This window comes from Hippocampus guttulatus, chromosome 6, assembly GCF_054856545.1.
Source record: "Hippocampus guttulatus isolate MCC_2025c chromosome 6, RoL_Hgut_1.0, whole genome shotgun sequence".
Taxonomy (NCBI): domain Eukaryota; kingdom Metazoa; phylum Chordata; class Actinopteri; order Syngnathiformes; family Syngnathidae; genus Hippocampus; species Hippocampus guttulatus.
The window spans coordinates 11,348,001-11,370,898 of record NC_141266.1 but is presented as its reverse complement, the minus strand read 5'-3'; the positions used below and the strand labels follow the sequence as shown (position 1 = coordinate 11,370,898).

The 22,898-nt window shown below is 39.5% G+C and overlaps 2 protein-coding genes across 2 annotated transcripts in view; both read left to right on the top strand.

The window, feature by feature from the left end:
• Positions 1 to 11,333, top strand: part of adamts16 (ADAM metallopeptidase with thrombospondin type 1 motif, 16) — a 45,515-nt gene extending 34,182 nt beyond the window's left edge. The window contains exons 19-24 of the mRNA XM_086114462.1: positions 5,408 to 5,609; positions 6,783 to 6,977; positions 7,085 to 7,141; positions 7,256 to 7,453; positions 7,571 to 7,718; positions 8,102 to 11,333. Of these exons, the coding sequence (XP_085970588.1) occupies positions 5,408 to 5,609; positions 6,783 to 6,977; positions 7,085 to 7,141; positions 7,256 to 7,453; positions 7,571 to 7,718; positions 8,102 to 8,217 (916 nt within the window). The 3' untranslated portion in view covers positions 8,218 to 11,333. The remainder of the gene's footprint in view (positions 1 to 5,407; positions 5,610 to 6,782; positions 6,978 to 7,084; positions 7,142 to 7,255; positions 7,454 to 7,570; positions 7,719 to 8,101) is intronic.
• Positions 11,334 to 13,339: 2,006 nt separating this feature from the next.
• Positions 13,340 to 21,740, top strand: ice1 (KIAA0947-like (H. sapiens)). Its single transcript, XM_086114366.1, has 20 exons — positions 13,340 to 13,544; positions 13,625 to 13,683; positions 13,891 to 14,002; positions 14,550 to 14,626; positions 14,712 to 14,749; positions 14,839 to 14,921; positions 15,013 to 15,089; positions 15,165 to 15,202; positions 15,315 to 15,397; positions 15,488 to 15,524; positions 15,637 to 15,693; positions 15,787 to 15,870; positions 15,975 to 16,294; positions 16,418 to 18,733; positions 19,126 to 19,288; positions 19,593 to 19,753; positions 19,931 to 20,121; positions 20,459 to 20,559; positions 20,700 to 20,798; positions 20,909 to 21,740. The coding sequence occupies exons 1-20, from the start codon at positions 13,455 to 13,457 to the stop codon at positions 21,088 to 21,090; spliced, it is 4,368 nt and encodes a 1,455-aa protein (XP_085970492.1). The 5' UTR covers positions 13,340 to 13,454; the 3' UTR covers positions 21,091 to 21,740.
• The last annotated feature ends 1,158 nt before the right edge of the window (positions 21,741 to 22,898 follow it).

Below are 22,898 nucleotides of genomic sequence, written 5' to 3'. Positions count from 1 at the left end.
GCACATACACGATGGAATAGGTGATGGCACACTGCTCAGTGCTAATTGCAGTGTGAAAAGGCCTTAACACATTGATACGGGGCTACTAACCTGTCCATTTTTCCTTCCTGCTCTCTCACATTTCCTCACTGCTATGTGCATGTGGCCTCTCCAATTGCCACACATCTGCTCTAATAAGAATAATAAAATAAAGAAACAGTGTCAAGCAGAGACTGCTTTTCCCACCCTTTCCCAGCCCAGTAAAACACCTGTTGAATAATGACGCCTTTCTTTCCTTTCATATGCATGTCATGTGAAAATGATTTGTATTTTGGCTAACACATTTGATGTATGAGAGAAGGGAAGTTCCACTTGGATGTTATGTTTATTTTCTACATCCTTTATCCAATTTTCGATGAAACCTCACAAACTGTCAGTACTGATTAGCTTCTGTGTTTGTTTGGAACAGAGGAAGCACCATTTCACATGTGGATCCAAGCGGATAAACATAACATTAACCCAATGAATATCCTAAGAGACTTTATTTTGATATTGGTATTTGAGTAGCATGATAATGCACTGCTAGCTTTATTAGGTAATTAAAAAGAAAACATAGTATTCAAACTTTGAGTCTTTCTATCTATTGTAGTACATGGATTGACCTTTGATGTTTTTGCATTCATAAATGACTTTTCCCAGTAATGGTCATCCGATACAGGACAATGTTATGTTTAATTTGAAGTTTACTTTTGAGTAACAGGTTAACATTCTTAATAGCCATACAAATGTTATTTGTCAATTAGCCTCTGTTAACCCATCCATCCATTTCTTAATCCGCTTACCCTCACAAGGGTCGCGGGTGTGCTGGAGCCAATCCCATCCGACTTCGGGACAGTAAGCGGGGTAGACCTTGAACCAGTTGCCAGCCAATCGCAGGGCACACATAGACAAGCAACCATTCACACTCACAATCACGCCTAGGGACAATTTCGAGTGTTCTATTAACCTGCCATGCATGTTTTTGGAATGTGTGAGAAAACCCATGCAGGCACGGGGAGAACATACAAACTCCATACAGGAAGGCCAGAACCGGGATTTAACCCTGTACCTCTGCACTGTGAGACTGACGTGCTCACCAGTGGCACACCGTGCTGCCCTTATGTTATTCTGTACAAACTAAATAGATGGTCTTAAATTTAAAGACGAATCACTTACATTATATCTCATGTGGTTGTTAATGTTCTGTATACAACAATAATATATTCTTTTTTTTCCCAATATTTTGGTAGCATTTTATATGAAAAGAAATCCACTGCAAATAGTAAGAATGTGAACATTGTTTGTTTGTTTTACATGTTTTGATTTTTACATGACCTGGAAATGTGATCCAGATTTGAACATGCTTATTGTTTTGGATAATACATACAGTATATAACACTGTATTTTTTAATGAAACCAAAAGAAAAGACGAAAAAGTGCAGTGCGCTTCTGTAGAATCTCCTGGTGCGGTTGCATTTATTCAAGGGAGTAGAGTTGAGGTACATACAACCCACCTGCACATAAAAGCGCATCATGACTGGAAAATGTCCTTTCATCTGTCAGCTGTGGTCTGCACTGTGTCATGAAAGGTTAGGTGCAGAGCAGAAAGAAAATTGATGGATGACACACTTGGGATGAGACTAGTTCGTGTGGTTTTATTGATGAAAGTGTTCTGGAAAATATCTTTAAATCCAGATGTACAAGACATTGATATAGATTAAGACGGAATTACACAATATTTAAATAAAAGTACTGATTGAAATTTAGGTTAGTATTGTGGACTTATTGCTGCAAAAGTAGTGCATGTGTAACTTCCATGGAGTCCTAGTGTTGTGCTCAATTCTACACTAACTAAGACTTGCCAGGACCAGAACTCATTGAGACCAAGACAAGACATAGACTTTTGGAGATCGAGACTGAGTCAAGACCAAGACGGAAACAAGCCGAGTCATGGCAAGGCCGAGATCATAAAAAGTTTAAAAACCAAGACAAAGATAAACACAGTGTTCTCGCTTCAATGTTTTAGTCTTTTAAATACCCATACAATTGACAGTCAAAAACAGTCTCTTCAACTCTTTTGAAGCACAACATGCAAAAAATTTCAAATCTTATTTCTTCCAATGTGAAGGAACACTCTGACATGTACAAGACATGTTCTGAATATCAATATCCTTTGTGAATAAGATGTTAAGAACGGGCAAACAGCGGGTGCAAATGAAATGCAATTCAAGGCGCTATTAGCGACCGTAGTTCGTTCTTTTTGGATTCACCCCTCAGTCACAACACTGCCAAGTTTGCCATCATCATGTGTTGTTGGGTAGTTCATAACACATAAATTGAAGGTATTTGTTGTTTGACCAAGCGTTTCTCCTTATTCTCACATAAATGTAGTTAAAGAATAGCAGATGAGTACTGCATACATTCACAGTTCATCCAGTCAGAGACAATACCAAGACTTTTTGGAGTTGAGTCCGAGACAAGAACTAGACCTTCAAAATGTGGACTTGTGACCACGACCGTGCAGAGTGTAACAACACTCTAAAGACACGCCAACCTATCGCTGTTCACTCCAGTGGGGGCATTCAACTCAGATATATTAGACGCCAATCTCTAAAGAATAACAACAACATTTATCAATCTTTGACAGCTGCTGTTGAAGCTTCAATTCCATTGGGGCGCTTCTCTAAGTGCTCCTACATAGTCTCTTAGCTGGGGTCTGAAATGTTCGCCAAATAGTTGAAAATAAAGTGGGCGTTGCTGAAAATCTGTGCTTTTATAAGTGACAGGATTTACTATAACTCAGGCACTGACCTCATCTTGCCTGTGGATGTCTGAAATGAATTGATATTGAATGTTTTTGGACATGTTGTGACCAAGATATTGCATAAAAACAGTCTTGATCAAGAACATGACCAAGATTAAAACAATGGGCCTCTGATGTGGCAAGTTAGTGTGCTACATATACAGCTATGTTTTCTCATGAGAACGTAATAAGACATTTTAATGAAAATGAACTATTTAATCAGGAACTGTGTCCAACAACATACACTTCATTATAGCATGAAGTGTCAAAATATCAAGCAAAGGTCATCGCATTTTTTTTTCAAAATTCGGGATAACCTGTTTTTTTATTTTTAGCTAACTTGCTGGTGTGTCTTAGATCACTGCCAAGCTACAGAATCCAAGTGCACTACAGTTTGAGGTTACAAACGAAAATGGCCAAGAACATTCTCCCTCAGGAAATATTACCAGTAGTTCAGTTATACAGTAATCCCTCGTTTATCGCGGTTAATGGGGACCAAAACCACCTGCGATAAACCGCGACCCCCCTCCCCCCATATAGGTACATGTACATAGTATTTATAAGGCCAAATTTTATGGTATACATGCATGTAGAAGTAAATTTTGAAATAATTAACATGGCATAATGCTTTATACTAATAGATTTAAACATTGGATTAGCTTGGATTGGAGACAACTTTATTGTCAAATGTGCTGTATGTATACAGCACAGATGAAATTTCTTCCCTCTCAACATAAAACAAGAGGATGTATAAATTAGGTTAGTTTATGAATAACAAAATACAGTAAACATACACATGTAATACAGTACTGTATATCTTGCTCTATGTGACTCGCTGTTGTTTTGCTGACTTTCGCTGCTTCTCGCGGACCTTTTATGGACTTTTTGCGGACTTAAAAAAAAAAAAAAAGAATATGTTTGAAAAAATCCGCGATGCACCGAAGCCGCAATAAACGAACTGCGAAATAGCGAGGGGTCACTGTATAGAGTAGCAGACATACTATTGAATTCAGAGCTCTCTAACAGGCTCTGCATGTGCCATATTTGATCTTGTTTTTTTTTTTTAAAGATCTTGTATTTGACCTTGTAGGTTTTACCAGCATACCGAATCATAGCACTGAGTGATGACATGTTGGGTGGATTTTACAAGGGTGACAGGGGATATCGAAGGTGGGGTGTGGGAGAACATGACAAACCCCTATGATGACGGATTCAGACACTTGCACTTTAAGTTTGAGGTCACGAGATGTATTGCCAGCTCGCTTTTAATTAGTCTCGGAACAAAGATGAAGTAGGTATGCAGTAAAAAAGTAAAAATTATGCACATGGCTGTTTCACAATCGGCAAACAATGGGTTTTAAAATTTGTGAGTCAAAGACGGTAAGCATTGCAGCACTTTTGTTAAGTAGGCTAAGCTAAATATGATTGATAAAAACCACATGTGGTAATGTTTACCTCTCGCAGGGATGAGCGGAGAGATAAGAAAAGCAGGGTTTAAAAACACATGGCTTTCAGTTCCAGTCAAAAAGCTTTGAGAATGGATTGTTTTGACTTGCTCTAAAGCCAGTCAGCCATGAACAAATGTCTAACTGCTTGGCGAGTTAAGCCTATGGGCCATATTATATGCAATGTGTCAGGTGTCAAAGACACCATAAAAAAACCCCCAAAAATCTCATGATTACAGTAATGGATTATCTTTCTTGTCAGTGCCCTCCCGATTTCCTTTGTACTTTCACAGGATTATTGTTCACTGTTGTGGTAACAAGTTACAGGTAGGAATTTTGGCTCAGGCATTTCTGTGTTGTGTTAAGCATTATACAAATGAAATGAATGGATGGATCATAATGGACATGAGATGACCAAGGTAGTTGTTATAAAAATTCTAATCCTCAACTGGTCTTTTGTTTTGTACAAGTCACAATTTAATAGTTTATTAAATTATAATAAATAATGTCATTTTTCCAAATACATACATTTTTCAATGTAGATTGCTTGAGGTAGGAATTTATTTTTTATAACTTTGCTGTGTGAGTTTTGTCTTTTGCATGTTTATGCAACTACGTTTTTTTAAACAACTTTTTTTTTCCTTTTGAAAAGTTATACATGCAAATGACAACACTGACAAAGTAATCTCCTTTCACACAGAGTTGCAGAAACAACTATGGTGTAATTTGCATGGAAGATGAGTACCACGTGCACGCTTACCACCTGCTTGACTTTGTGGTCGATTTTTCTGCCATTTTGAAATGTGTCAAACATTTTAACAGTGTTCAGTTTTTAAAACGCTGATCTTTTTCAATTGTTTATTGTTCACTACCTCCCACTCCAAATTTCAGATAAATCGTAACGCCCAGTTGACAATAATTTTCTTATCAAACAAATTTCACAAAAGTCAACCATTACATAAAATATCACTCCATGAGCAATAGTACGTTCTGGTTTTGCTCAGCGTTTGACAGGGGTACCGTCATCACTGAAACAAAATCGTTGTCCTTATCATGCTGTCATTTGTGAATTCCGGCCATATGCATAAGGGATTGGGAGGCTGGCCTTGTTGACTCAGCAGGCAATGTTGTGTTTTCCCAGCTGGTCTGTGGGGGTATGGGGAACATGCAGTCATAGCTGTGGAGGAGGGGAGCAGACACGGCAGGTCCGGTGTGTCCGAAGAAGTCAAACCAAAGATGACATCCTTGCTGACTCCCACTGTTCTCAACTGACCCCAGCCAGGAGGCAGGCCTGCAACACCCACAGTTGTCCACCGGCTTGGACGACAAGCCCGTGGTCACAGGTGAGCATGTGTCATTAATATGTGAAAGTCACCTTGACATCCATAGTATCTGTGTGCCAAACTGATGTGAGACAAGTAAAGAACAAATAAAAGTAAAACTACACTTTTCTCAATGTAGCACCACAACTCTCCCTGCAGTGGCTCGGCACATTCAGGTCTTAAAAGAGCTCGAACAGGCTGGGAAGTCACCGTGTTTTATGACTATGATCTCAATAGCTTTAGACTCTCAACAGGTCCATTGAGATCTACTCTATTTCAGCCTCCGTCCAAGTCCTACGCAAAGTTTTGGAATCCCAAATAACTGCACTACTTAACACAAGTGGGGTTCTTCCGCCCTGATGCGCTGTGCCACTACGGTGACTCATTCACTTGGATATGGCAAAACTCTTTCAAGATGTTGATAACGGTACTTGGCGCCATTCTATTTCAAAGAATATATTGAGGAAATAATGGGTCACTCTTTGGAAAATGTGAATTGTTTTTTGACCTTGCCCGTGGTGTGGAACTTATTGTGCTTCACAGAGCTGTGTTAGTGAAGTCTTTACAGGCCTTTTATCTTGATGAAGCACAAGATGTTTTTCTTGGTTGACTTGTTGACAGTCTGATGTCACAATGTTGTGAAGTTTCATTTATCTCACTGGCTGCACAAAGTAATCGCACGACATTTGTTGTGTCCAGGCAAGCTCCTATCCAGCATTATGTTTGTCATATTATGCTGTTCATGCATCTATTATTTGCATACAGCTCAAGAAATGACCTATGCATTTTGAACGATAGTCAATTCAAGATGACCAATAGCTGAGGCAAAAAGCAGTAAATGTTCAACTGATTGTTGAAGTGTTCAGAAATATTGTTGCCCAGTAAGCAAGAACTGTAGGGAGCTATCCAATCCAGAATGTTGCTTTTAATGTACGCAGTACAACATCTGTGATACCGTTGTCTCGGACAGTTAGGTTTCAAGGATTAAAAAAACAACAACAACAACAACAAATATGAGAACAAAAACAAAAAAAGAATGTATTTTTAATATGTTTCATTAATTTCAATCACTTAAAGGAATATCAACTTTCAACCGTGATGTATATATATTTTTTGGACCCCACGCAGAGAATTACACACATGCAAGAAGAGATGTCTGTGTGACATGATGGGTAATCTTGTTTTCTGTTTCAGTGTTCTCACAAATGCGGTAATGGCTTGAGGAAGAGGACAGTGTTGTGTACAAGACTCAACACAGGTAGACAGTCACAGACGCTGCAAGATAGTTTGTGCGTTGGCTTGACGAAACCTGCTGGTCAAGAATCCTGCTTCATCAAACGCTGCCAGAAACAACGCAAAGTCCAGTGGTTTGTCTCAACGTGGCAAGAGGTGATTTTTGGAGGAGCTGTTGGACCTAATATTAAAATATACAGGAATTGTATTATTTTATGTAATTGCAAACTTGTTTTTTCCCCCTGTTCCTTTTGTATATTCAGTGTTCAGTAACATGTGACCACGGGTATCAAGCACGTTTCATCAAGTGTGCTGAAAAGGTATACTTTAATATGTGTTCATGATACAAACTGAACAATAGATTTTACTGGAAACAGTCTTATTACAATTGCAGCTTCTAGTTGATTTTCTTATTTCTGGTTCCCTGATTTAAGGATGCAGCCGGCAGATACAGAGAACTTGCAGCCAAAAAGTGCCACCACATCCCAAGGCCCAAAGTGGCTCTCCACCGGCGTTGCATCTTAGCAGAGTGTCCAGTGCGTACAACCCCGTCACTACAGTGGTGGAACGCACATACTCATCCACCTTTACCTCTCCCAAGACCCGAATGGCATGCATCACCTTGGTCTGAGGTATAGAAGAACATTTGGAAACTGACCCCTTTTACCAACATTGCACAATCAACCATGCAAAATTTAGTAAAACCAGATTAATGTCACTTATGTGGTCATCTGTCTTTGTGCTAACAGTGTACAGTGACATGCGGAGGTGGAGTACAGGCTAGGATAGTCCAATGCCTGGCCCAGAGGAAAACCTTTTCTGGTTGTGCCCTCCATCTGAAACCACCAATGGCTCAGGCCTGTAACACCAACTTCTGCCCACAACCTGACCAAAAGGGTATGGAATCTCCTCTATGACCACAATGTATATACTTACTTCTAAATAATAACAATTGCATGATGGATTGCACATTTAATAATATTCAGTTTGGATTAGAGAGTCAGAGAGATATTAATCTCACAATATGGAGTATCATTTTTAAAGTTTAGACCTATGCTCTCTGCAACACACTAAAGCATTGTGGAGCATTTTGACACCCTCATACAAGTAAACGATGTCAACAAATCACTGCAAACACCTCCCTTTATGTGCACTACTGAAATTTTTAACCACAGACATAGCACACAATTAAAATAATTTGCTCTTTTATTGGTTGTATTGGGTGAACCCAATAGTGTTTAGGCATTTCAGCGACAGAATTTCCCATTTTTTCTTGACAGATTTGGCATGTCGGGATTACTTCCACTGGTGTTATCTGGTGCCACAGCACGGCGTGTGCAACCACAAGTTTTATGGCAAGCAGTGCTGTCATTCCTGTTCAAATTCAAACCTGTAATCACGGAAGAGTGACTTTGTTTGTGATGCAGACGGGAAGGTAGTTAAGATCATCAAAAGACCATTCTTGATGTCCATGCTTGAAAGGTTGTGCTGATGTGTGCTCGTGCAAAGCACTAAAACTCTAAAGACAATTCAATGGAAGTTTTGGCGAGCTGCAACAACTGAGTCTTTTCCTTGCGATGCTGGACATCTGAAAACAAAAACGTCTTGCTGAGAGTGCTACACAGGAATGTGATCAGAACGGTGCTAAAAGAACTGAGGTCTTCGGAGAAATAAACTGGTATCCCGGACGAAAAAAAAAAGGAATCCCAGAAAATGTTCTTGTCATGTCTCTCATCTGGAGAAGGCAAGTTCAAACATCTGATGCATTCTTGTTGGCACTACAAGGCCTCCTGAATAACAGCTAATGGAAAGGAACATAGCAAAATCATTTTACTTGAAGAAAAAGTCCAAAGTGAACTTGGATTAGCTGGATAAAAATATGATTTTCCATATTCTTAAGGTGAAAAAAAACCTTGAATAATTGAGGTACTAGTGATACTAGCTGTATACTCAGCGGTGCTACAGTGTTGTTTGTCACCACTGCAATGTGACTTCAAGTTTCCTGAATGAACAAAAATAACTGTTGACCCATGTACAGTATGTTTGTTATTTATTGGCTTTATGATACACCGTTGCAGGAGAACTGCATTGGGAAGCAGTATGACTCACCTTTTTATTACTCTACCCTTAGTCCTTGAATATTTTGTATCCTGTTTCATAAGAGGCTGGCTGAAAAATTGCTCCATTTATAATAGGGATGCACACTTTTTTTTCATACTGATAGCTATAAATTCCTATTTCTCAAGACAGATAACCGATAACCTTTTAACATTTTGAGTTAAGTATAGTTTGTACAAACATGGATGAATCAAATACTCAAAGATTTGTCGTCTCCAAATATTACAACACCATTACAACAAAAATCAAAAGCTGATTTTGTTCTAGGATTGCACATTTATTATATTTTTGAAACCAGATGCTTTGTATTTAATGGCTTCTCACGTGTAAATTTTAGCCATAGTTCAATGCATGCCAAAAAGATACAGTAAACGCATGTAACATGGTGTATACATACAAACAAGTACACAAAGAAAAAGACCTACGACTGAACATGCAGATGAGTGAAAACGTGCAAAAGCATTGATCACCTCATAGATCAACAGTCCACAAACTACGGCCCGTGGGCCGGATATAGCCAACTTCCACATTTTGCCCGGCCCCCTACACAATACGAGATATGCATCATCATTTTTTTCAGTCTGGCCACATGATTGAGACTTATACATGCATAGAATGTAACATTCTATTCCACCCTTCTGCAGTCTGAACCCCCTCCCTTAAAAAATAAAATAAAATAAAAAATTCCTGGACACACCCAAGATTATGTAAGAGAACAATTGATTGGTTATTATTCGGAAATAGTGGTATTTATTTCATTCATAGTGTTCTTTTCTCTATTTTCTGATGTTTGGGTCAGTAACACAAAAAAATGTTTTTTCCTTTCCTTGTGGAATACTTGTAGAACATTTGGTGCAAAGAGCATGCAAAATGTCTTCCTCTAAAACAGTGAAGAAATCCCACACAATCAATCTCGTGTTTGTTTGTTTGATGTGTGCTCACTGTATTGTTTACGACGGGGCATTTTCGGTAGAAAGGAGAGCTTGATTTACGCACTCAGTCCCACACACAATGCTCTGTTTGTTTATGAGAGAACTGACTGCAGAGCGCATTTGAAGGAATTGCTCAACGTGAGGGAGGAGGGGGGCTAAATATTTGACTCCGCCCATGTGAACTCTCAACCTTTATGCGCCTCCTTTTTTTTTAAACCATGGCGGCTTTAATGATTTGCCGTCTATGACATAATATTGACTGACGGAAACCCAAACACTAACCTCAACCATGCAGTGATTGTGCCCTCTATTGCTACTGCACCAAAACTATAGCCATAATGGACCCGAACCTGATCGAAACAGAAAAATAAACTAGATACAACAAGACTGCATTTGTAAAAAGGAAATCAAACAGCACTAGGGATGAACTTTTATAGCGTGTTAAGTGCAGAAACATCACTATCTCGTGTACCATTTTAAAATGCTGCTCATGGTACTCCAGATTCTCATTCTTTGACAATGTCATCAATGAATTGCAGATCCAGCAAATGTTGAATGAGAATAAACAAAAAAAATAGATGTCAACAGCTCTGATTAAGATTAAGATTAAGATATCCTTTATTTGTCTCGCAATGGGGACATTTACAGTCAGAGTTCAGAAAGGAAACCACTAGGTAGGGAGAGGGGATCACTAGCTGCAATTGCAGAATGCTTATCCATATTCAGTCAACTGCAAATGAAGAAGTCAAATTCGCTCATTGCACATGCCACATTTACATTCAGTACCCTGAACACACACTGAATGACCACTTCCGTCAGTTAAATTAGCTCCGCTCCGACTGACTGAGTGGTAAGAATTTTTATTTTTTTTTATGTTTTAAACGTTTAAAAACGGAGGAGCTTCGAGTCCGCATGGGCGGAGTCAAGCATTTTGGTCCACCCCACATTGAGCCCTGCCTCAAATTGCACTCTGCAGGGCTACTCAACGGTGAGCGAGCTCAGAGGTGAGTTTTTGACAGGAGTGCATGATTTGTTCACCCAAATGTACCAAATGCAAAGCACAGCCTCAATTAGATTTTCATCTTTGTTCTTGTTTGCTTTTTTTTTTATGTTATCGGATTCCTTAATTATCATGCATCCCTAATTTATATTAAAATGAATTAGATTCCGATAAAAAAACTGAGATCATAATGATTATAAACAACTATTCATGATTTGACAAATGATCAATAATAGATGGTAAGTAGGAGTTTTAGGTTGGATGATAACCTTTTTAATTATTTTTTTTTACTTTTGATCCCACAGTAAATGGCAAAATGTGAGGACAGTGTGGGTATTATGTAAATGCATTGATTCATGTTCACTATTGTGTTTTATTTTGGCTGTAGACGAACTGACAGGAAATGGCTTGTGCAATGTTGCAGCAATGTTTACAAGCTCAATAAAATAATTAAACGTGTCATCCACTTTCTTTTCTTTCTAAAGTGCAGATTTTATTTACAGTTCACATTCATTCTGACTCAAATTGTGGAAATTCAAATGCATGTCTGTTTTATTTAGAGGGACTTTTCACAAACATGGCAAACAATTTGTCCTCGGTACGTTGGTGGGCATGGTCGTTCACCCAATGCTCTGTCGTCAAACATCTGTGGGTGCTGTGTAATGTAATTTATGATGCTGATAAAAAGTGTTAGGCTTTATTCATGTATTCCATTTTATGAGAAATGAGCCACACACATTGTCAAACTGAAGTCTCAGGAATTTTTTTGCCTGCAACCCAGTCAAGTCAAAACTTGATTTAATTGTTTATGTCAAGAGAAGATAACAACTTGTGTTTGTAGTGAAAAGTAATTTAAGAATACGAGCAGTAGAGCTCGGGCTCAGGATAAGTTGTTTTTGTTGATGCAACAAAGCCTTTCAGACAGCAACTTCCTGTAAAACGTCCATTGTGATCAAGATAGATCTGGTAAAAAGCAAAGCATTACTTAAAGCAGGTCTTACTTACCTCTGGTCAAAACTTTGCTATCTCTGACTACATCTGTTTAGAGAGATTAGTCGTTTCGCCTCAGAGACACGCAGGTGGTCCACTGAAAGACACAGTTATCCTTCCATCAGGATGCACCCACATCAATCACAGCAACTTTAGTTGGATGACACCAACTGAAGATATCTTCCCACACTGGTGAAAGGACTGGAGCACTGCACATTTCATGTCACAAAAACAGTTGGAGAAGGTATCTTAGTAAACTCCTGTTTTCAAACAAATAGCAAGCAACCGGTAGACTCAAATGTGTTTAATTTATTACCATGAATAATCTTTGGTCATGTCATTGACAACAGACAATGCAGTTGGGTTAAATTTAATTCAAAATCCCAACATGGAATCACAGAATACATTTTAACCGATACACACAACAGCCTGACGACCATGTATGATAATCTCAAAGCAGCCCAACAGATGGTGAAGTTGGGAAGAGGCTATTCAGAGTAGGGGCTGGACAACTGACCAAAAATGAACTGTGATTTCGATGTTGGCTTCGCTTTCTTTGTTTTCCCTTCTTTTGTTTGTTTGTTTTTCCCTCGCCCTCTACGGGTAAAATCGGGGGACTATGGCTGAAAACTAGCAATTATGGTAAATCCAGCTCATTTACCCTGTTTACTCTTGTGTTGATTATTATGCACTGACGCAGTGAAAGAAAGAAAGAAAGAAGTGTCGTTATTACTCATCGACGGTGGGCTTGTGAAGCCCTTTGAGACTATTTTGTGAATATTGGTTTGACTTGAGCACCTACCCATCGATTTTTGTGCACGTAGTCATGGATCTCTGTGACAGCAACCTGACTGAGGGTTTCGCTTGAGAGACACAGGGATCCAGAATCCGTGCAACAGCACCATCTACTGGTGATATCTCTAATGCAGAGCGAGTTGAAAGAATTTACTTTGCTCCAACACCAACAAACTGAGTTTGTGGATGGTGTCCTGTGTACTCGTCATTTTGAATCTGAAATATCATGTACTTGATTATCATTAAAAACTCTTATTTTATGAATTACCCACGTTTATTTTAGTTTATTTGAACGCCAAATTATCACCAGTAGGGCGTGCTGATGACGCCTCCTCCCAAAAAAGGGTTTTAGCATTTATGTCACTAATACCATCTTTACTGTCAGTCAACAGAATTTCACATAATTAAAACAAATAACATTATCGGTGGCTGTGTTTCATGCAGGGCATGGGAACGTGTTGTCACGCCCAATAGGTCATAACGGACTGCCAGAACAAAATTGTTTCTGTTCGGGAGACATAAAAACAAACAATGTCCAGCAAAGTAACTCATAGCAAATCAAAACATATCAACACATGTGCGTTTGACATAAATTTAGTCGAAGATTATGCTTGAAGCAGAAGAATGATTAGTCTGGCATTTCCGGAAGTTTCCTCAGCTGGGTCCTGCCGTGGGTCCTTGGCAACGTTGAAGACGTGAAAATGTGTTTTGTTTTGAACCCGTGGCCACTCGCTGTAGACTCGATTAACCTCAATTTGTAATATTTTTGTTTGTTTGTTTGTGTGTTACATTAGTACCATGATGCCAGGGGACAACCAGCCCAAAACTGTAGCAATAGCCTCGGACGCGAGGCCAGCGAATTGTGAGAATTGCTCCCTTTTGCACCAGGTCTGTCACATCAAAGTTATATAGTTTCACTTTTTATTTAATATAAGCCATTGTTTATTAATCTTTGTCACTTTATGCAGAGCTTAACGGAATACGTGTCATCATTTTTGTCACTGAAACAGAAGATTATGGTTTCGGCGTAAGTATTGATTTATGCACTTGGACGGGAGCACACACTTGGACTATCGGTACACGAAGAGTAGTGATAGTCTATTCGCTGAACACATTACAATTTTTCGACAAAAATTGGATAAAACCAATTTTGATCATGGACCAACAGAACAAGCTCCTTGGTGTAAATTGCACACCCTGCACAATCATTTTAATTTGGGTACGTCTTTTTTAGTGACATGATCACTCTACAACAACAGCACGAAGAGCTACAGAGCCAATTGGTTACTTTGGAGAAAAAAACAGCGGATTACGAATCTGTGCAAGCAGAGTTGGAAGAACAAAAGGTATGTGTTGGAAAATAACAATCAACATAAAAACGATTCGCTTAACTTAAATGTGTCGAACCTTTAGAGTAACTTAGATATGTCCTGACTGTGTTGTTGTTGGTGTGTGTGTGTGTGTTATTTCATGAATCCATGACTGTGGGTTGTGTGGGAAACTTTTACTTCTGGTCATGTCTACCTCAGCTGTTTGCTACTAACAATGTCCTTAGTTGCTACCTGGGTGCAATGTTAGGTGACTGCTGATTTTTTTTAAGTCTCGAGGTGAGTGTTGCATACTGACAAGTAGAAAATGCAACTAAATCATCATTGTGTTCAGTTAAACAGGCTTGTTATCCGCACAAGTAAATTGACACGTGGTCCCTCAAGTTTGGTAGACAGTGGTCTGTTTGGCTAACTGCGGTAGTGTGAGTTTCAGTAACATCCCTGTGTGTCATAAAAAAGCTCAATTGTAATTATTAGAATTTGATTTCATTTCACTTTTGTATTGTAATTTAATTAGAAACTGTGTTGTTTCAAATGTGAATTTTACCAACTTGAATTATTGTAGAAGATTCTTCAGGACTGTGGTCAGATGTCTGAAGAGGTTGACAAGTTAAAGCAAGAAAACAGTATTACATTGGCTCAGTAAGTTGTCATTCCAACAACAACCTTACCATTTATATGATAATGGTTTTAATGAATATCTTTCACTGTGTTTCCTGCACCTGAGAAATGGGAAGCTTGAAAACCAACTGAAGGCCATTAAAGGTACTTTGAAACACTGCCTTTATGATTAATTTATTAAGGTCACTCTAAACAGTTGTTGTCATTTACAAGTGTCTCTTTGAAACATTTAGAACTCACAGAAACTCAGTCGCTTGAGAATGCACAACTGAAGCGGGAAAAGGCCATGTTAGAAATTGATTTGCTGAATGTCCAAGTAAGTAAAAGTGCACTCTGAAAGTGTTTACAACCTTCTGATGTCAGTCTGCATGTGGCATGTGAAATACAACATCAGCCTGTCTCTGCAGACATCTTTGAAGAAAACAGAAGAAAATGCAGATAAAGTTGAACAATTGTTACAGAATCAAGACAGGATAACAAGCATGTAAGAACATTTTTTTCACATTTTCATTTATGTGCATTTAAGCTGCTGATAACGTGCTGTTTTGTCCATCAACAGAAAAGAAAAACTTGCAAAAAGCGTTGCACTGCTTGAAGGTATCTAAAATGCGTTCCACCCTCAATTTATTTGTGTAAAAACAACATTATAAATATGCCTTGAATTTGGTCCATCAACATGTTCTCTCACCCCCCCCCCCCTCACTTTCAGAATCAGTTTCCCAAAGGAATAATCAGATATCACTACTGAATAAGGAGAAGGTCCAGCTGGAGAGGGACATTTTTGACCTCCAGGTGCAGTATAAGTAGTAATGTTTATGGCTGTTTAAACGGAAGGAAGGCAGAGTTTAACCTAGTTAATTGAAATGCGCATTATACTTACAGGGACGGCTTATAAAACTGGAGCGAGAAAAAAACAAAGGTAAATATAAGGATATTTTACTCCGAAATGTTTAACACTGTAATTTACATGCACTGACACCAAGTGAACAGTGCACACTTGTTGCAAACTAGTCTGATTTTTCTCGACCCAGAATACAGAAGTACATCAACTCAGGCAAGAACAGCTCCAGAACATAAAGTTGACAAAGGTGCGCTGATGATATCAATTACTCTACAAACTGTATAACCTTCACTAACCTGCCACAGGTTTTAAATATTTCTTGTGGATTCCATTTTTACAGAAAAGGTTCGAATACTTCTAGAGCATCTATGGGCTTGTGTGGAACCGCAACATCACCAATCAGCCAACTTGTTGCATTTCCATGGTGAGCTCTCATGAGTACACTGACCACTGGAGCTTCCAACTGTTTAATAGTTGTTATGTTCCTGTTTTTTTCCACATAAAGCCTGACGTTTCTTGTAATTTCAGAGCCCACCTCTCAGCAGAGCAAATGTATTCATCAGAGCGATCAATCCCAGACTCCTTTCCACAATACTAGTGAAATCCGAAGATCCTCCACTGAGACTAAATCCATTGGGACACATTCAAAAACATCTCCACGTGTACAGAAAACCAAGAAACAAGCACCTCCGCTAACAAAGAGCACAAAGCTAGAGCAAGAACCCGTTCCAACAAACAACAATCACCTGTCCAAACAAGTCAGACTGAGTGAAGCTTGTGAAACGCCCAGCGCAGAAGAGATATTGGAATGGTTCAAGCCTCTTCCTCCCTGCTTATCGCCACTGCCTGTAAGACGTTATACAAGTATTCATTTACAATTGCAGTTTTGCGCGCGTGCGCGCACATACGCACACACACACACACACACACGCACGCACATGAATTGAAACATGTATTTTCATTCCTTGCAGGATAACGGAACAGAGTTTATGAAGAAAGGGGAAAGAGAAACAGAACATGCCACACCCAGTCACTATCTTAAAGAAAAGGAGTTCCAGCACGTTCTAGCAAAGTCATGCCTTTCTCCAAAACGGCATTCAACAACAACTGAGGAAAGTGTAGGTTTGTTTAATGGAACAACACACGAAATGGAATGCACCTCCAACGTACGTGAATCAAGTGTCACAACAGAGCTAAAGGATGAAAGAACCAGCACGAATGATGAGGAAATGCAGATTGAGGATGCTTCTGTCAAGCAGTTAGTATCGTTTACTACATCAGATAAAGTCGTTTCAGTTGAGGATCCTCCAGCAAGTACGATTAATAATGAGCTGTGCTGTGCAGATCCTCACACTAGTTGTGCTGCCGGTAACGTACAAGAAACGGATCACTGTAACACTACAGAATCACAGGAACAAACTGAAGGGCAGCCAATCAAAGATGAGTCTGCAATTACAGAGAAAATTGTCAACAGGGTCTCTGATGGCAAAATCCACACCGCCTTTTGTGGGGAATCCCACAATGTCAACACTGAAGTCAACATGGAAGTATTAGATGTGCAGCTAATTACTTTCCCGACTTGCATCAACTCTGTACAGGGCAAAGATGATGTCAATAAAGAACACGTGTCTGAAAAGGAAAACATTCAAGACACAAGTCACTTGCTGCATGAAACTCAAAATATTCGAGACATAAATCCCCAAAACAATGCAGAGCATCACGGAGAGGACTCTGAAATGCAAGATGGTGACCCATGTATATCACGCTGTGACATTAATTGTAGCATCACCAATGCAGAAAGCAAAGACCTGGTAGAAAATGAAGGATTCTGTCTTGCAGACAAACAAGTGCAGGAAGCTCAGCAAACTGTAAGAGCTGTTGGAACACCTTCTCTGTCAGGTCCAAGGAGCAACACACCACCCGTGTCAACGATTAATACTGCAGATGAATCCATTGCCAACCAAATACCTTGTGTAACAATTGCTCCACTGACCGATCATCAGGATGACGAAAGAGAACAACCTCCTTCAGGCACAACTATTAACCTTGAAACTAAACCTTTGAAGGAAAATGTGCATTTGTTGTGCCATCATTTGAGTCGGTCTCGTTTCTCACCCAATGTAAAAACAAATGAGTGTGGAAACCACGCAAAACAAGTGGAAGGGATTGTTGTCAAAGGTTTGCCTCACAACGAACCTTGTGATGGTCAAACAGTCACCGCTATTGAACATACTGTTCTACATGTGAATGGACAAGGTCAATCAGGGACCTCTGCTGAAATGCCTGACGGAGAAAAGCTCAATATGATCATATGTAGTGCATCCACAGCTGCTCCGGTGATGAGCGCAACTGCAGAACCCAGTCGGCAGGAGTCCATCTGCGAAGTTCGCACTGAAATGGGTCCACCCCTCCCTCCTGTCCTCACTCCTCTGAAGACACCTCCAAAGGCAGGCAGACCAATCAATCCAAGGCATGCCATTGGAAAGCTTTCCTTTCCCTCCCCAATGGATAGTTTGGCCTCACCTTCCGCTCAGGTCCGGACCCCTGTGACTCCAAACTGTCAGGCAGTGTGTTCATCTTCAACTCTCAGCAATACCTTTCCTCCAAACGGAGTCCCCTTGTCACCTCTTCAGTTTGGCTCTGCTACCCCAAAGCATGCGGTGCCCGTCCCAGGTCGCCTGCCTGCTGCGCTAAATTCCTCACCGTCCACAGCCCCTTGTCCACCGCAAGAGAATTCTATGAGGATTCTGGACAGCATGTACCCAGAACTGTCGGCACGCGCCCGCACATTGAGCATTCTCAGAGGCAACCTTAGCATGAGTTCTTCAGAAAGCGTAGCCTCACCACCATCAACTGACAGTCAGATGTCCAGTTTTACAACCGTCACTTCCACCGCGACTGCTTTCATCAAGACTGAAATGAGAGGAGAAAAACGACCTGCCACAGAGTTGCCTCAGCTTAAAAACAGCAAATCTCCCAGAACAGATGGCAGCTCTCCAAGTGTCAGCCAAGTGCCAGCCTCCTTGACAAACAGTGGCTATGTTTCAGCATCGCGTCAAACCCCAAAGCTCAAACCGATCACAATTAAGGAAACTGATCTATCAGTGGCGTTGGAAGAACCTGTTGAAAAAAGCATTGTCGTCCGCCTTTTGAAGCGTATTGAACATCAAGCCTTCGATTTGTTGCCTGTGATCCAGAGCCACATCCATGTTGGTAACCTGGCCAAAAAACCTGTGCTGAGAGATGAGGAAAAAGAAGCCATTTCTGAGATTTCTCAGAGCAGCTTGGTTAGTATGTTATTTATTGAGGTGGTACTGTACTGTCATCCATTTGATCCTTGTCATTATATGCATATTTTTACAACTTGATGACAATGCTTGTGTTTCTAGCACGATCTATATATTCTATTTGATACAACAAAATATACAAAGAGTAACTGTTTTAGTGATGCAACTCGTGAACTTTCTCAAAATGTTTCAATCAGTATTTCAACAGGGCTTCTATCTATCGATCGATCTGTCTTATCTCAAGATCATTTTATGCTTGGTTAGTTTCTTACAAGGAAAGTTTTTTTTGCATATTTGAAGTACAGCACATTATATTCTATGTGATGATAAACTACGGCCGTTCTGTGTGGATCTGAACGAGTGTTTTGTTTGTTTTTCCCCTTCACCTGAAGGCAGATCACATGAAGTTGGCCATCCAGAACAAACTCAAAGCAGAAAAGAGGGACATGTGCGAAAAATATGCGCAGGCCCTCTGCAGAGTCTACACAGCCATCTGTCGACAGGAGGGAGACTTTGAAAAGGCTCGCACCTTGGCTTACAGCTTGCTTATTGAAGGTGAGAGGATTCAATTCATGAAACACAACTTGCCAGTCAATTGTGATTGTGCTATGTTGGACTGGATGCATTGTCTATATGTACAGAATTGTCATTTAATATGTTGAAATTACATTTCAAAATAACAAGCTTTGATCAATACATTACAATACATATACGGCAGGTCTTTATATCGTGCTTTCACAGCAGTTGCACCTGCAACAAAGCGTTTTACAGAAAGGCTGTGTTTCTTTGAAATGGGCAATTCCAAACATTTGACCATGTTCAGCGCCACCTAAAAAATATCCTGTCTTTCCTGTTTCAGATTTTCCCAATGTCGCCAAGCTGATTTTGTTTATCGTGACAACATGGCCCAGTGTTTTGTCTCATAGCAGCCTTCTATGCCAGGCTGTACACACGGTCACTAAACTGAAAGCACCACAAGATCTCGCTAAGTGTCTGTCAGCATACCTTGGATGGGAAAAGGTAAAAGAGGGGCATGAAGCAAATTTTTGAAAACATATATAAAACTACAAAAGACAATACTGTAATTTGTGTTTTGCTTGTCAAAACAGTGCTACAGTATCTAGTTCTGTTGTTGAGTTCCTTTTTGTGTCAAATTGACCACACCTGTTAAAACCGAATCTGTCTGTGCCCCATCAGAGCCCACCTTGTGATATTGACCTTCTGATCTCTCGCTCGCTGTCAGAGATTCGGTCAGGTTCAAGAATGTCTTTCTTGAAACACAATCGATATGGTTCCGACCTGGGAACGGAGGCTTGGGAGCTGGTCTTCACTTTGCATCTCCTGTGTGCACAGAAATCATGGAAGTGGAACTATGACAATATCTTGAGGTACTAAACGCTTAAATGTGCCATTCTGTAATTGGAATCCCTCTATTTCTAATTAAAGATTTGAAACTAAAGTATTTGCACACATTGACTCCTTTGTTTCAGAAATACATTTAATTTCTCCTTTGGAATGTATTTTCCTTAAATATTGTAATTTAAGAGTGGTTTTTGACTCCTCCCCTTTTTTATTTTGAAAAATATTTTGGATTGATTGTGACAATTTTATCCCACAAGTTGCAATTAATTTATTTGTAGCTTCCCAGTGTGCATTTATACTTATAGTTAGTCCATGAATGTTTAATGCTGGAGCAGTGTGTTGACGATAATGTGTTTGTGACAGTAAAAAGTTGTGGCCACTGATGAACTCCTGGGTATCACAGCCCCGAGACCAGCAAGCACCAATCTCTGATGTGACAGTGGCAACCGTCCTGCGGCTAATTGGTTAGTTGTGTTTGATGTTCACCATTTTTTTTCCACAATCAACAAGGATGCAAGTAAATGATATTTCTTCTTTGATTTATTTATTTATATATATATATATATATATATATATATATATATATATATTTTTTTATATCCAGGGATCCTAAGTCAGTTAGGAATCAGGGAGAAGAACATTTCTTCCGTGTTAACTGTTGCCAGCATCATCAATACCTTTGGTAGGCACAGCCAGAGTGAAGGTATGAATCATGAGAGCAAAAAAAGCAAAATTATCCAGATTATTATCTGGCGGCCCAGCAGCCAAATAAAGCATAATGTGGATTGTAATTTCAATGTTTTTCATGGCCAGCTATACCATGGGAAGTGCAGTTAGCAGCGGCGTACTGCATCTTCGACTTGTCACCATGCAACCCCAAAGAAGCCCTGGATGCACTTGCAGGATGGCGAGGAGAAGCATCACAAAGTGTTCCCTCTGCTGTCACAAGCTGCATTTTCCAGCTGGCCTCGATCTGCAGACAGGTCAATAAATGAGTGATGCATGCTTCACAAAGACTTCTGGTTGTTCTCACAAAAGTCTACGTAATTTTGTTTTTAATAATAAAGGGAGTGCAGTCATCTTGCACACCTCCAGGACACGCTTTACAATTTTCAGTCTTTCATGAACTCATACTGTAATGTTGAAGCAGGCCACATCAGATACCAACGGACTATTCAATGCTATTTTTGAAGGAGCTTGAAAAGAGCACTAACTTCAGGTGATGTTGTGACCTGAACCACACTGTGCAAAGTTACTAACATCAAGTTGTTTTGATTAGCTTTACTGTGACACCCTTCTCCAATCATCTGCACGTTGTATAAATTTGATTTTATCTTTTTACTGTGCTTTTCTTTTGATATAGGAATGAGGAAAATTAAGCGAAACAAACATTGTATTCTGTATTATTTCTGATTTAATATTTTAATTATTCACACCCTGTGTAACAAGACACACATTCGTGAAGTTGTGCAGAGGTAAAACATTAGACAATGGTAATAATATTGATGTGGGTTTACATCTGACTGCAGTGCGCTTGGAAAAGTATCATGTAAATATGTCTGTGGAAAAGTCACCAATAGTAAATATCTGTACAGTTTCAGAGATAATTTATTTTTGCTATTAAAGTTATACATATGTATTACAATCTATTTTCTATTCTTTCCTCACCCCAAGACTCATGTGTAAAGATACTGTCTTATGTTTCTCAACATGTATCAGTGGGACTAGAATTAATATGCATTTAAAAATTGCCTACAAAAAAAGTACCACATTTGAGGGTTTTAGCCTTTTACCATATGATTTGACTATTTTATCCTGCACTGGTTGCGAGAAATTTAACAGTAGCCTCATCCTTATGTGCACAAAAGTCATGCAAGTGGAGTTATGACAATATTTTGAGGGGCTAAATACTTAAGAGGCATTCTCTAGTTGCACTGCACCTATTTCTTATTGAAAATTTCAAATTAAAGTATTTGTCTCAGAAGTCAATTACATTTTTCCTTTGGAATTTATTTTCCTGAAATAATGTTGATATAGGGCAGCAAGGTGTCGACTGGTTAGCATGTCTGCCTCACAGTGCAAAGGTCATGGGTTCCATTCTGGGTCCCGGCCTTCTTGTGTGGAGTTTGCATGTTCCCGCCATGCCCGTATGCGTTTTCTCCAGGTACTCGAATTTCCTCCTATATTCCAAAAACATGCGTAGCAGGTTAATTGCTCACTCTAAATTGTCCTGAAGTGTCATTGTGAGTGTGAATGGTAGTTCGTCTATGTGTGACCTGTGACTGGCTGGCAACCGGTTCAAGGTGTACCCTGCATGCTGCCTGAAGTCAGCTGGGATGGGCTGTAGCATGCCCACAACCCTTGTGAGGATAAAACGGTTCCGATAATAGATGAATATTTTATTTATAAATGATTTTTGACTCCTCTTTTTTTTCAGATTCAATTTTATCCCACAAGTGGCAATTTATTTGTCGCCACGCCCATGAAATAAGGATAGACTTTAGAGTAAATGGATGGGTGGGTGAAGAAGATTGAAATACTATTAATAGTGGTGATCATAATACTGTATTACAATTTATTTAAACGACTTAAAGAAGGGAGATTTGCAAGTTCATTTTTCTGTACATTGGAAATTATTCTGCTTGCATTTTTTTATGTTGAGAGGGAAGAAATTCCATCTGTGTTGTATGTACAGCACATTTGACAAAGTTGTATTCAATTCAAAGCAATTTATTTGTAATTATTTTGCGTAAAGTCGGACTATATAACGTCGCCCAAATTTCAGAAGAATGGTATGGGAGGA

What these genes read in the sequence shown, in the direction of transcription:
- ice1 (XM_086114366.1), top strand. Translation starts at nt 13,455, where the DNA reads ATGATGCCAGGGGACAACCAGCCCAAAACTGTAGCAATAGCCTCGGAC. An exon ending in CCTGCTTATCGCCACTGCCT is followed by an intron (nt 16,295 to 16,417) that starts GTAAGACGTTAT and finishes CATTCCTTGCAG; the next exon opens with GATAACGGAACAGAGTTTAT. An exon ending in AGATTTCTCAGAGCAGCTTG is followed by an intron (nt 18,734 to 19,125) that starts GTTAGTATGTTA and finishes CTTCACCTGAAG; the next exon opens with GCAGATCACATGAAGTTGGC.